The 14,930-nt window shown below is 43.2% G+C and overlaps 1 protein-coding gene across 4 annotated transcripts in view; it reads right to left on the reverse strand.

Annotated features, from left to right (window-relative positions):
• Nucleotides 1–8: 8 nt before the first annotated feature.
• Nucleotides 9–14,930, reverse strand: part of LOC111969709 (DCC-interacting protein 13-alpha) — a 23,223-nt gene continuing 8,301 nt past the window's right edge. Inside the window, exons 2-22 of one of the 4 annotated variants that reach the window (XM_023995907.3) lie at nt 12,915–13,013; nt 12,713–12,772; nt 10,842–10,913; nt 10,100–10,187; nt 9,837–9,878; nt 9,662–9,720; nt 9,386–9,532; nt 9,066–9,148; nt 8,733–8,891; nt 8,269–8,457; nt 8,075–8,117; nt 7,900–7,956; nt 7,559–7,650; nt 7,027–7,212; nt 6,830–6,879; nt 6,554–6,728; nt 6,430–6,466; nt 4,530–4,676; nt 3,613–3,663; nt 3,409–3,498; nt 9–3,218 (exon numbers count right to left, since the gene is read on the reverse strand). In XM_023995907.3, coding sequence (XP_023851675.1) covers nt 3,063–3,218; nt 3,409–3,498; nt 3,613–3,663; nt 4,530–4,676; nt 6,430–6,466; nt 6,554–6,728; nt 6,830–6,879; nt 7,027–7,212; nt 7,559–7,650; nt 7,900–7,956; nt 8,075–8,117; nt 8,269–8,457; nt 8,733–8,891; nt 9,066–9,148; nt 9,386–9,532; nt 9,662–9,720; nt 9,837–9,878; nt 10,100–10,187; nt 10,842–10,913; nt 12,713–12,772; nt 12,915–13,013 — 2,082 coding nt within the window. In that variant the 3' untranslated portion in view covers nt 9–3,062. Of the gene's footprint in view, nt 3,219–3,408; nt 3,499–3,612; nt 3,664–4,529; nt 4,677–6,429; nt 6,467–6,553; nt 6,729–6,829; nt 6,883–7,026; nt 7,213–7,558; nt 7,651–7,899; nt 7,957–8,074; nt 8,118–8,268; nt 8,458–8,732; nt 8,892–9,065; nt 9,149–9,385; nt 9,533–9,661; nt 9,721–9,836; nt 9,879–10,099; nt 10,188–10,841; nt 10,914–12,712; nt 12,792–12,914; nt 13,014–14,930 lie in introns of those variants that run through there. The other 3 variants (XM_023995906.3, XM_023995905.2, XM_023995908.2) reach the window with 3 other exon arrangements.

The following is a 14,930-nucleotide window of genomic DNA, read 5'->3' on the forward strand; positions in this document are numbered from 1 at the left end:
CCTAACCCTTGAATTAGTGTATATTTATTGTTGAAAAGSTATTTTAGGACACTGAAACAGTAATCACTTTAAGTATATACATTAAATACGTTCATATCCCCCACTGCATAAACTACTAAAGTGCAGTCCCCCATAGTAACGTCTAGGTATAACCCAGTTTACCACTCCCAAAACCTTTCCCCAAAATCGAAATAAGAAAATATTCTCAACCCTTCTGGGATATCAGTTCTATTTATATAAACCGAATCAATTTCACTTTGTTGGTATGATAGTTGTACTCTCTATGAGTTGATACATTTCTCTATGAGCTGAATAAATTTGCTGTCAGAGCTCAGAACAAATTTACATCTGGGCAATGGGTAAAGGTTGACGAACACCTCTGTAAAAATGTCCCATACATAGCATACATATGTAGTGCACTTCTTTATACAGAAATGATCTGAGAAACATACAAACCATTCCAATACATTACAGATGAATGTACATAATGGGTAAAAAAAAAAAACACACAAAAAAACACCTTATAGCCACGGCCCTAATTTAGCACTTTGTAATGCAGTATTGTTCTTGCTTCAACCTAGCAGATGAATACATTGACACCTCGGGAAGAAGGTATAGCAATAAATTGATTAATTTATGAGCATACCACTATTGGTGTTAGGGGTACAAGATCAACATCATCATCTTGAAACAAAACATGGTTAATTGAAATGGTAGTAATAATGTTATGAGAAAAAAAAGAACTGACAAGGATGTATGTGACAATTATTTATCTTCATGATAGGATCCAAAGCACATGCAAACCTGTTAGCTAACGACGAGAGGCTGAGTGTAGACAAGGTCCTGAGGCAGCAAAGCATCCTTAAACCATCACACCTCCACCAAGAACAAAGGTTCTTACTGCGGAATGCAGTGTTAGATTTTCGCCAGGCATAATGGGTCCAATGCCATCCAAAAAGTCATACTTTTGACTCATCTGTCCATAAATCATTCTTCAAAGAGTCTTGATGATCATCCAGGTGCTTTTTGGCAAACTTGAGTCAACCTTTTGGATGAGATGGGTCCTATTATGTCTGGCGAAAACCAAACACTGCATTCAACAGTAAGAACCTCATACCAACGATCAAGCATGGTGGTGGTAGTGTGATGGTTTGGGGATGCTTTGCTGCCTCAGGACCTGGACGACTTGCCTTAATAGAAGAAACCATGATTCTACAGGAGAACGTCAGGCCACCCGTCTGTGAGTTGAAGCTGAAGCGCAGCTGTGTCATTCAGCAAGACAATGATCCAAAACAAGTCTACATGAACATGGCTAAAAAGCAATACATTTGAAGTTTTGGAATGGCCTCGTCAAAGTCCAGACCTAACCCCAATTGAGATGTTGTGGCAGGACTTGAAACGAGCAGTTCATGCATGAAAACCCACAAATGTTGCTGAGTTAACATTGGGCCAACATTCCTCCACAGCGATGTGAGAGACTGATCAACAACTACAGGAAGCATTTGGTTGCAGTCATTGCAGCTAAACGGTGGCACAACCAGTTATTGAGTGTAAGGGGGAAATGACATTTTCACACAGGGGAATTGGGTGTTGCATAACTTTGTTAATTAAATAGATAAAATAAGTATGACTTTTTTGTTATTTGTAAACTCAGGTTCCCTTTATCTAATATTAGGTTTTGGTTGAAGATCTGATAACATTCAGTAWCAAAAATATGCAAAAACAGAAAAAATCATAAAGGGGGCAAGTACTTTTTCACAGCACTGTGCATTATAAACTGGGTGCTTCGAGCTATGAATTCTGATTGGCTGACAGCCATGGTATATCAGACCGCATACCGCGGGTTTGACAAAACACGTTTTAATGCTATAATTATGTCGGTAAATAGTTTATAATAGCAATAAAGCACCTTGGGGGGGGGGGGGGGGGGGGGGGMMGTGGTATACGGCCAATACACCACGACTAAGGGCTGTATCCAGGCACTTGGTGTTGCTTCGTGCATAAGAACAGCCCTTAGCCATGGTATATTGGCCATATACTCCACCCCTTCAGACCTTATTGCTTAAATTAGACAATATGTATACTGTTTACACAAACAATACAGAAATCTATTATTACAGTATTACCATGTGCAATGTCTTCCAACCATATTAATACACTCTACAATCTCAAACTTTTAGAAAGCCATAGTATTCAGTCAGAACTGCACCTGAATTTCCAAATAAACAAAACCAGAAAAGCATTATTTTTATTCTTCCATATTTTCTGCCAGTATACTTCTATATAATTGCGAGTATAAAATACATGATCATTTACACAAGGTGTAGAATGATCCGGAAGGATTCTTTTGATTGTTCAGTCACACGGTTCTTTTTCTACTCTTCTTTTCTTAGCTAGTGGGGTCTTTTTTCTATTTTTTTTTTTTAAATGTTATGAAGTATTTTTTTGGCCCTTTATTGATCAAGTCTATCTGCACTCTGAATCCTGTTCCTTCATTGACCAACAGTAGGAGCCAGAGGTGAACCCAGAGAGAGGCTGTATCTGTGCAGGCCCAGGGTTGAGGAGCCAAGGTGGGGGTCTGGAGAGGAACCAAGTCCACCTCTAACTGTCTGTTTTCATGGGATACTACTTTGTGGTAACACATAGTCAAGCCTGTCCCTTGTAGCCTGGGTGCGAGTCTGTTTCTGCTCTCTTGCCAACTCCTTATGGAATTGTCATGCAATTGTTTGGTTCGACAATGACAATGGAGTAGGCAAAAGCACAAACAGATCTGGGACAAGGCTATGTCTCTCGTGGGTGTTTCTTCTGAAAAGCACATTGGTGGGGGGGAGTAGCCTATCCAGCAGAGGATCAAAGCCAGCAGTTGCATCGTTGATTTGTGTAAAAGTTTAACTTTGGCTCAACTTGGTGAAATTGTCCCCAACAGTTGCATTTCTCAAGGTCTCCTCAAGTCACCTCTTCAAGCTGCCTCCCTCCATTGAAAATGACTGACTTCCAGTGGTTTGGTCATCCAAAGTAGTATTCAGTGAAAGGCAACTGTAACATCTCTCGGTTCCATTCTGTTAGGCCTCTGACTCACCCTTCTCCCGCCCCTCCACTCCTGCATCGCTGTCCTCTGACTGGCTGTTGCTCAGCACCAGGAACTGTCCGTCAGTGCCAGCGGCAAGGGGGGTGGGGCGACTGAAGGCGGCAATCAAACGGCTCTGTTCCTCTAGGTCCTGAGGGTTCATTAAAATTGATTGATTAATCAATCAATTAATCAAATCATTCGGTTTACTGTAACATCATTGAACACAGAATGTAATAGAGTTATGATTACAGACAAGAAACCGGTCAAGATAGGCGTTGATTTATAAGTCAACGAGAATAGGATACTATATTGTGATTTTGATAGATTTTCTGGGACACCTTTTCTATCTGTTTCTGTTTACTCAGCTCCTCCTGCTGTTTCTCCTTGGCCTTGTCCCGCTCCTTCTTCTTCTCCGTGGCTTTGCGATCCTGAATCAGCAAAAAAAAAAATGAAAACAGTAAAGGTCCCACATGAGCAACGAAGGTTCATCTTAACAAATGAATTCCACTAGAACAGAGAGCTCTAGTTCTCACATTTCTTACCATCTCTGAGTGGAAAGCTATCTGTTTGGCCAGCCCCACACTGTCACAGATCTGAAAGGAGAACAACACAACATACACTCAGAGATAACGAGAAATGACCATGGGTAACAGTAGACACACATGCAAATGTCTTCATTTTGCCACAACATGGAACCTATAAGCAGTTTTAACTGATAGTGCCATTACAACACAGACACAATATGCTTATTCCTAGCCAGGACTTGTTCCTGACCATAAAAATACATTTGCACATGAATTGTGGTGAAAATGTGTTGTAACTATGCCCTAGTTACAGCCTTAAACTACTGGCTCTACCTACATATCTGTTATGGGATTTTTATGAATAATTACTAAATTATGTATACATTTAACTTAGAACTATAACTAAAACAGAATACTACTATGTTACTGTGTGGATGTATGAATCTTATTATAATCATAATACTGAATATAATGTGTGTAGTTTTAGTCAAGAATTAGAACAAGGACTTTCTGTTCCTTGTTAGAAACGAATGGAGCTATCGTCAGACCGGCTGGAATGCTGTGTTCCTTACAGGACATTCTGTCTCTACCCAGGGAGYGGAGAGACCTTGGGCTAGTYGTAGATTGTTTAACAGGTGGCAGACAATGTGGGAAGGCTTGTGAACTATATTGCCATTGTATCCGAGAGAAGGAAGGACATTTTAAAAACCTATGACGTCATTTTTATTATATAACCTGATGTAAATTGTACTATGATCAGAGCTCTCGAAAATAAACGCTACTGATTAATTATGACACTGGTCTCTGTCCATTTTATGCAAATAAGTATCTTACAAATTCTTAGAAACGGACAGAGTATTTTAATTGAACATAAAAATTAATTCCTCTAACAATATCATGGAATAAGAAAAACTACACAGCAGAGCAGAATCTACCTTTTCCCCATCATTGTTGGACTCAAAGATGTAGCAGACAATGATTGGTCGTCCGTCCACCCTGCCTTCTGCTGTCTGCAGAACAAATCCAAACAGACGCTTGTTCTCCTGGTGGGCAGCACACAACACCACGCTGGAGAGAGGGAACTGGGGGAGGGAGAGAGAAGGGGGGGGGGGTAGCGGGGAGAGGGCAGAGAGAGAAGGAAATCAAGAAGTCACGTGAACCACCATGTCTAGACAATCTCATGTATCTTGACAGTGATAATACACACAGTTGAAGTCGGAAGTTTACATACACCTTAGCCAAATACTTTAAACTCAGTTTCACAATTCCTGACATTTAATCCTAGTAAAAATTTCCTGTCTTAGGTCAGTTAGGATCACCACTTTATTTTAAGAATGTGAAATGTCAGAATAATAGTGGAGAGAATGATTTATTTCAGCTTTTATTTATTTTATCGCATTCCCAGTGGGTCAAAAGTTTACATACACTCAATTAGTATTTGGTAGCATTGCCTTTAAATGGTTTAAATTGGGTCAAACGTTTCGGGTAGCCTTCCACAAGCTTCCCACAATAAGTTGGGTGAATTTTGGCCCATTCCTCCTGACAGAGCTGGTGCAACTGAGTCAGGTTTGTAGGCCTCCTTGCTCGCACACGCTTTTTCAGTTCTGCCCACAAATTTTCTATAGGATTGAGGTCAGGGCTTTGTGATGGCCACTCCAATACCCTGACTTTGTTGTCATTAAGCCATTTTGGAAGTATGCTTGGGGTCATTGTCCATTTGGAAGACCCATTTGCGACCAAGCTACAACTTCCAGACTGATGTCTTGAAATGTTGCGTCAATATATCCACATCATTTTCAATCCTCATGATGTCATCTATTTTGTGAAGTGCACCAGTCCCCCCTGCAGCAAAGCACCCCCACAACATGATGCTGCCACCCCCGTGCTTCATGGTTGGGATGGTGTTCTTCTGCTTACAAGCATAACGATGGACATTATTGCCAAACTGTTCTATTTTTGTTTCATCAGACCAGAGGACATTTCTCCAAAAAGTACGATCTTTGTCCCCATGTGCAGTTGCAAACCGTAGTCTGGCTTTTTAATGGCGGTTTTGGAGCAGTGGCTTCTTCATTGCTGAGCGGCCTTTCAGGTTATGTCGATATAGGACTCGTTTTACTGTAGCTATAGATACTTTTGTGCCTGTTTCCTCCAGCATCTTCACAAGGTCCTTTGCTGTTGTTCTGGGATTGATTTTCACTTTTCGCACCAAAGTACGTTCACCTCTAGGAGACAGAACACGTCTCCTTCCTGAGCGGTATGAGGCCTGCGTGGTCCCATGGTGTTTATACTTACAAACTATTGTCTGTACAGATGAACGTGGTACCTTCAGGTGTTTGGAAATTTCTCCCAAGGATGAACCAGACTTGTGGAGGTCTACACTTTTATTTCTGAGGTCTTGGCTGATTTCTTTTGATTTTCCCATGGTGTCAAGCAAAGAGGCACTGCGTTTGAAGGTAGGCCTTGAAATACATCCACAGATACACCTCCAATTGACTCAAATGATGTCAATTAGCCTATCAGAAGCGTCTAAGGACATGACATAATTTCCTGGAATTTTCCAAGCTGTTTAAAGGCACAGTCAACTTACTGTATGTAAACTTCTGACCCATAGGAACTGTGATACAGTGAATTATAAGTGAAATAATCGGTCTTTAAACAATTGTTGGAAAAATTACTTGTGTCATGCACAAAGTAGATGTCCTAACCGACTTGCCAAAACTATAGTTTGTTAACAAGAAATTAGTGGAGTGGTTGAAAATCGAGTTTTAATGACTCCAACCTAAGTGTATGTAAACTTCCGACTTCAACTGTACAATCAATCAGTCACATGCCTACCCTCAGCCGTGTGATTTGTGTCTGAGGATCGATTAGCCTGAAAACAAAACAACACACAGGATAAGTCTATGAATTTAATGAATTTCCATGCCTGTATAATAAGGGCAAAGAGCTTGTGTCTCACTTGAGGCATTCGCAGGTGACCAGCAGGTGAGACTCCGTCATCCTGAAGATGTTGTGTATGGCTCTGGCTGCTAGGATCTGTCTCATGGTCTCATAGATGACGTCAGAGCTGTCCGCATTTTTCACCTCCATACAGCCCAGGAAATGCGCAATGAACAGCTGGTGCAGGATAGAGCCTGGATAGACACATATTGACAATTTAATTTTTCACGGAAATTCATCAGCCTTTAACCTGACCACCTGAGAAACACACGCACACACACACACACACACCTACCTTCACTCTCCTCAGCTGGTGTGCCTCCTGATTCACCAAAAGGATTGGTCCTTCTTTCAAAACCGGGGAGCAAAGAAACACACCCACATCTTAAGAACATGACTGGCACAGTGTAGTAGACTCAGAACTATTTTCCATTCAACACATTCCATGGGCTGCCCATATACAATGTTAAGGAAACCCTGGTTAGTACCGACCTTCCCAGTCCGACAGCCTTCGCCTGTCCTGCGTCCTCCTCGCTGACTGGAGAGATGATGTCAAACTGGATCGGCGTGTTTGGAGCCACCAGTGCGTCCAAGGAGAGGACGGAGAGGGCCGGGGAGGCCGTCTCAGAGCCTGCCGAGCTCACACTGCTGGCCCGCGCTGCCGGTGGCCGCCCTTGTCTACACGGGACGGATAGATGTAGAGACGGATGGACGAGACCCAGGGAACAGAAAAGAGATGGAGGTTAGAGAGATGGAAGCGAGGGATGCTAGCCTCATTGAACATAAGAAGAAAGGTATACTCAAGAAACCTTTCACTACAGTAGAGTCAGGAGTTTTTCCAGACCATGTGACTAAACCAGGAAAAACACTTGTCTCCAAGTTACAGGGTGAGCTAGGCTAGGCTAGTTATAGGCTGTACTGTGTATAACCAAGCCTAGAGATTTTCGTAGTCAGATCAGGAAAAACTCCAGGCCCAAATAATGAAGTCTATGATTGTGTGAGGAGAGACGGTTCAGAAACCCACGTGCTCGGCCGCATACTCTCATGCCTCTGCTGGAATGAGGGAGACGGTGTCACAGCCTCAAGAGCTGATTGGTTCACTCTGGCTGCGATTTCCTGCCAATGGAAAGAGGGCATTTCAGCAAATAGGAAATGCGCTTGACAACAGCTCGGCAACAGAGAGAAAGAGGGGAGATGAGATTCACACTAACCACATCCCATCCCAGACATCCAGCACTGGCTAGGTGAATGTCACACCATGGACACACACAGGGACGTTGGAGCATTGCTCTATCTATGATAATATGAACTAAATATAAAGATGATGCAGGCACAGGCTTTTCCAGAGCATAGCAAGATACTCACCTCTGGGTTCTCACTGAGATATATCCTCTTTGAGATGTTGTTAATCGTTGCAATCCACTGAGGGAGGAAAGAGGAGCACAGGATAGTGTTATTAAGAGATACCACAGCTACATTATACATGTATACAATACATAAACACATCCACAGTACACTTTCATTAAAACTACTGTCTCACCTCTTCACAATCCTTCCTGCTCTCTGCCTGCAAGATGGCCACTCTGAAACAAAGACCGAGCACATCAGCAACTTCTGTGGAAATTCACTTTTTTTTTGTGTGACCAAGTTAGAAAGCTTCAGGTAACAACGAAACGTCATAAAGCGGRTWTCACTAGTWAAAAAWAAAAAAAYCTTTAATATGCAGTCAATTACTTCTTGCCGTCGAAGGATGTGATCTGGAAGCAGAAGCGTCGGTCCTCACAGTCCACGGCCATGACGGAGCAGTTGTCTATATCCATGACAAGACCSCCCGCCACGTCCCCCCGCGCCTGGCTCATCAGGTTCCCTCCCTGGGTGAAGAAGTACTGCCGCTCCCAGGATGAAGACACTAGGCCCGTTTTACTTAGGGAACACAGTTAGGAGTAAAAACATGGTAGAAACATATTGTCGTTCCGATTAAGGCATTTTGGACCATATTCACTTTCACTAGAAATGAATAAAACCATCAGTTTAAAAAACAAGCAGGAGCTGCCCTACTGTTGCTTCAAATAGAAATGAGCAGACTTTGTATTTGATTTCCTAACGCAGGTGTTTATTTCAAATATATGTTGGTCTTGAACTACAGTGCTGCAGCACTGAGGAAGGTCAGTTTGTTCGGCTAGGCAGTCATTTCTTACTTGCGAGTGTTGAGGTAGCCGGCCTTGCGTGTGAGGTTGCGGTTGACAGGAACCAGGCTGGGGTCTGGGTCGGGCATGTAGAGGAGGTCATTGGCCTGCTCCATATCCTGGATGGTCTGTTGCATCACATCCACCTCCCCGGCCATCTCCCTGCGGACACTGGACACAACCACACACATTACACGCCCGGCCTTAAAAACATTGTAAGCAATATGACAATTCCACTTTGACTAATAGAGGGCAAGATGGAGCTACCACCATTGCTGAAGGCTATCCAATCTTTTCAGATCTCTACAAATCCCAAGGGGTTGCGGGCTAGGAGATGAAGCGTACTTCTGAACACTGGTTCCTATGTCGGTGAGGAAGTCTTCCCACTGCTGGGTGAGGTTCTCTGATCCCAGCTTGAAGAAGCTGATCTGGGATATACAGAGAGACAGACATGCTGATCAGAATATATGCTCGAGCAGAGAGAGAGAGAGAGAGAGAGAAATACAGAGAGAGAGCGAGAGAGAGAAAGAAATAGAGAGCGAGCGAGAGAGAGAGAAAGAAATAGAGAGCGAGCGAGAGAGAGAGAAAGAAATAGAGAGCGAGCGAGAGAGAAAGAAATAGAGAGCGAGCGAGAGAGAGAGAGAGAGAAAGTAAGGCTGATGTACCTGTGCTTGCATGTATCCCAGCAGTGGCTCCAGCAGGGACATCTTCTTCTTGTACTGCAGCGTGTTGAGGGCTGTGAAGTAGTGCATCATGGTCTGGTGCTGCTTCTTCCTGGAGGTGTACACATCCTCCATCACCTCGCCCTTCACCTGGAGAGAAGACACACACACAACAAACGCACACAGACATACACACGGATGCGCACACACAAATGTCAGGTTTTATTTGGTGAGGAAGTTATTGTTACAACAACGTCACGTTATATTCAGAAACCTCACCTTCTCATTGTCCCTCCGTTTAGAGAGACGGCTGTATCTGTTGATGGCCACGTCGTGATCTGTCGACGGAAAATGTGAAGAGTGGTTATTACATTTACAACATGGGCTTGTGACAAGACATCCTGCCAACATCACAATATTTGTTTTCATGTTTTACTGAATAGTTCTCGCTCACCATCGCTGGCTATCTGGAACACTTCCTTCAGGGTCAGGATCTCTGTAGGGGAGAGAGAGAAGGTTAACGTCCATTTCAAACTGCTCACACGGCCACTACCAACCGCAGCCACCTTCGAACGACATGCCCTTGGGAACCAGGGTCCGATCCCCAGTCCCACCTCTTCACCATTCATCCCTGTAATCTGTCTCCATCTCTCAGAAATGTTTATATAGAGATAATGTACAACACAAAATGAGAATGGAACTCTTTCAGAGTCTTACCTTTTAAGTCCCTCTCCTTAAACTGAGTGATGGGAAACATCATGGCGTCAGCCAGCTGAGTGGACAGCACTGCATGACAGGAACTCAGCTGTGGGAGAGAAGATAGGTTAGTTACATTACTGAATCTCCTCAGGGAAATTTGTCTCGTGTTTCTCATCAGACAGGTGGAGAGGAGAGGTGGGGGAGGTTAGAGACGGAAGAGAGAGAAGGATGAAAGACGGAAGGGAGATGGAAAAACAGAGTGAAGGAAGGGATGGCTTGAAGTGAAGAGTGAGGGAGTAGCCTATGTGGAGTGAATGATGGGAGAGGTTAAGACGGAGAGAAGGAAAGGAGAGAAAAAAGGGAGAGTTTAAGACAGAGAGAAGGAAAGGAGAGAAGAAACGTAGAGGTTAAGACGGACGGAATGGAGGAAGCAATAGAAGAAAGAGAAAGGAAGGGAGAAGTTAAAGTGGGAGTGTTTACAGTGTAGTGTAATTAATGAAGGTTAAGACACAGAGAGAAAGAAAGAAGGAAGAAAAGGAAAGGAGAGAAGAAAGAGGTTAAGATGAAGAGAATGGAGGAATTGAAGAGTAGGGAGAGGTGAAAGTACAAAGTGGGAGAGTGTGTATAGTGTAGTGTAATTAAAAAAGGTAGAGATTTAAAAAGGTTAAGACAGTGTAATCCTATTTGAGCAGCGGCGTGCCACAGCGAGGAGGATGAGTTGATGAGGGCAGAGTAGCGGACTCGCTGCGTGTGTTCTCACCTCGTCTATGACTTTGGCAAACTGCTGCAGAGTGGAGCTCATGACCTCGTCGTCGCTGCAAAGAGGGAAACGCTGCAAAGACAGCCCAGTCAGCCCTAATCCATTTTACATTCCCGTTTCAGTCATTTATCAGACGCTCTTATCTGGAGGGACATAGTCAGCGCATTCAACTAATGTTCAAACCGTAAGGGTTTCTTGGAAGATGCATGAAAAATAAATACATACAGTGGGGAGAACAAGTCTTTGATACACTGCCAATTTTGCAGGTTTTCCTACTTACAAAGCATGTAGAGGTCTGTAATTTTTTATCATAGGTACACTTCAACTGTGAGAGATGGAATCTAAAACAAAAATCCAGAAAATCACATTGTATGATTTTTAAGTAATTAATTTGCATTTTATTGCATGACATAAGTATTTGATACATCAGAAACGCAGAACTTAATATTTGGTACAGAAACCTTTGTTTGCAATTACAGAGATCACACGTTTCCTGTAGTTCTTGACCAGGTTTGCACACACTGCAGCAGGGATTTTGGCTCACTCTCCATACAGACCTTCTCCAGATCCTTCAGGTTTGGGGCTGTCGCTGGGCAATACGGATTTTCAGCTCCCTCCAAAGATTTTCTATTGGGTTCAGGTCTGGAGACTGGCTAGGCCACTCCAGACCTTGAGATGCTTCTTACGGAGCCACTCCTTAGTTGCCCTGGCTGTGTGTTTCGGATCGTTGTCATGCTGGAAGACCCAGCCAGCGACCCATCTTCAATGCTCTTACTGAGGGAAGGAGGTAGTTGGCCAAGATCTCGCGATACATGGCCCCATCCTCCTCCCTCAATACGGTGCAGTCGTCCTGTCCCCTTTGCAGAAAAGCATCCCCAAAGAATGATGTTTCCACTCCATGCTTCACGGTTGGGATGGTGTTCTTGGGTTGTACTCATCCTTCTTCTTCCTCCAAACACGGCGAGTGGAGTTTAGACCAAAAGCTCTATTTTTGTCTCATCAGCCACATGACCTTCTCCCATTCCCCCTCTGGATCATCCAGATGGTCATTGGCAACTTCAGACGGGCCAGACATGCGCGGCTTGAGCAGGGGGACCTTGCGTGCGCTGCAGGATTTTGATCCATGACGGCGTAGTGTGTTACTAATGGTTTTCTTTGAGACTGTGGTCCCAGTTCTCTTCAGGTCATTGACCGGTCTGCCGTGTAGTTCTGGGCTGATCCCTCACCTTCCTCATGATCATTGATGCCCCACGAGTGAGATCTTGCATGGAGCCCCAGACCGAGGTGATTGACCGTCATCTTGAACTTCTTCGCAATTTCTAATAATTGCGCCAACAGTTGTTGCCTTCTCACCAAGCTGCTTGCCTATTGTCCTGTAGCCCATCCCAGCCTTGTGCAGGTCTACAATTTAACCCTGATGTCCTTACACAGCTCTCTGGTCTTGGCCATTGTGGAGAGGTTGGAGTCTGTTTGATTGAGTGTGTGGACAGGTGTCTTTTATACAGGTAACWAGTTCAAACAGGTGCAGTTAATACAGGTAATGAGTGGAGCACAGGAGGGCTTATTAAAGAAAAACTAACACGTCCGTGAGAGACGGAATTCTTACTGGTTGGTAGGTAATCAAATATTTATGTCATACAATAAAATGCAAATGAATTACTTAAAAATTATACAATGTGATTTTCTGGATTTTTGTTTTAGATTCCGTCTCTCACAGTTGAAGTGTACCTATGATAAAAATGACAGACCTCTACATGCTTTGTATGTAGGAAAACCTGCAAAATCGGCAGTGTGTCAAATACTTGTTCTCCCTCCCCACTGTACATACTGTACATCATTCCAGCATGTTGACAATGAGAACATAGGCCTACCTGTTTCTCATACTCCTTCAGAAGCTTGGAGGTGAGATGGGTGGCAGCACTCAACTCATTCTGAAAAAAAGAGTCATGTCTGTTCCATCTAATTAGCTGTAGGAGCAATATAAAGAAAAGGTTGTGCATGCTTGCATTTTTGCTTGTTTTTAAAAGCCTGGACACTAACTGACATGAGCGTATCCCAGAGGTCATTGCTCACCTGTGCATCGTAGATTCTGTGCATGGCCTGGAAGAGCTGCTGGGAGTATTTAGATATAGCAGCTGCATCCTCCTCAAACACACCGAGCAGGGAGCGCGTCTGGCAACAGAGAAACACACTGGATGAAGGAAGCACTCAACTCAGGAAACATTCAGGTTAGGCTTACCTGAAGTAGGTAGCTTAGATGGCACACTTATGTCACCCTTGTGCAAGGCTAATCTGGTCCCAGATCTGTAGCTTTAGCCAACCCCTCTGACTATTGTAGACACGCCACCGGTGGAGGCTCCTCAGAGGAATGGGAGGACCATCCCACTCAGTGAATTTCATAAAAATTGAAATAATGAACATTAAAAATGTTTTCCTTTTTCAATTAAATTATACTAAATACTACATACTGATTAAAAACACTGTTTCGCAATGAYGTGCTACAGTAGCCTCAAAAGCACCCTCCTCTGGGTACATCGACTTCAATACAAAACCTAGGAGGCTCATGGTTCACACCTTCTTCCATGGACTTATAGAGTAAATATGACGACGTGTTCCAACCTATCAGATCTCTTGCAGTATGAACTAACATCTCGCCCATCCAGTCTAAGGATCAGTGAATGAATGTAGTACCGAAAGCAGCTAGCTAGCACTGCAGTGCATAAAATGTGGTGAGAAGTTGACTCAAAGACAGAGGAAGACAACAGTTGAACAGTTTTGAACAAATTAATTTCTTAAAAAATTGAGAAGCAGCAGAGAGAGAGAGAGAGAGAGAGAGATATTTCATTGTATTTTTTCTTCTTCTTAGTTTACCTTTCACTTACTTCGCTAATGCAGCTAATTTAGCCTACTCAAACTGGCTCAAACAGAGAGGAATGCTATTTATGTTAGCTAGCTGGCTAAGGCTATCCAACAACGCAACTCTTCCAAGTCAAGGTAAGCTTTCGGTTTTATTAATTTATTGCCACCGGGGACCACCAGTGTAACTGTTAAACTGCTTGCTGTACACTGTACTGCGTGATTATACACATGGATTAGATTGTGAGTTTACTAATGCGTTAGTTCTAGTTTGCTGACTATAAAGTTAATATGGTAACAACGATGTAGGCTGGTTAGCGATTATGGTATGAAGGTTTGGCTTGGAGAGGTTTTTGCACTTGGTCACAGACAGCTGTTGTGTTATGTAGTGAAGTCCTCAAGTGAAGGGAAAAGAAGAGAGGAGAGCGTGTAGATGCAAGAAGGAATTATACAACGAGAAAAGTGACGCTTTATGTGACTGCTATGAAAGTGAACTGTGTGCGCGTGTGATCAGGGGTGTATTCATTCTGCCGATTCTGTTGCAAAATGTCATTTGTTTGACAGATGGGATGGTTTAATTGCTGCAGAATGCTGTGGTAGCCATGCTGGTTTGCGCTTAGTGGGACTATCATTTGTTTTTCAACAGGACAATGACCCCGCACACTAGAGGTCGACCGATTAATCGGAATGGCCGATTAATTAGGGCAGATTTCAAGTTTTCATAACAATCGGAAATCTGTAAAAAAAAAAAAATTACACCTTTATTTAACTAGGAAAGTCAGTTAAGAACACATTCTTATTTTCAATGACGGCTAGGAACGGTGGGTTAACTGCCTTGTTCAGGGGCAGAACAACAGATTTTTACCTTGTCAGCTCAGGTATTCAATCTTGCAACCTTACGGTTAACTAGTCCAACGCTCTAACCACCTGCCTCACGAGGAGCCCGCCTGTTACGCAAATGCAGTAAGAAGCCAAGGTAAGTTGCTCGCTAGCATTAAGCTTTTCTTATAAAAAACAATCAATCAATCAATCAATCATAATCACTAGTTATAACTACACATGGTTGATGATATTACTAGTTTATCTAGCGTGTCCTGCGTTCCATATAATCGATGCAGTGCGCATTCGCGAAAAAGGACGGTCGTTGCTCCAACGTGTACCTAACCATAAACATCAATGCCTTTCTTAAAATCAATACACAGAAGTATATATTTTTTAAACCTGCATATTTAG

This window comes from Salvelinus sp. IW2-2015, linkage group LG11 (assembly GCF_002910315.2).
Source record: "Salvelinus sp. IW2-2015 linkage group LG11, ASM291031v2, whole genome shotgun sequence".
Taxonomy (NCBI): Eukaryota; Metazoa; Chordata; class Actinopteri; order Salmoniformes; family Salmonidae; genus Salvelinus; species Salvelinus sp. IW2-2015.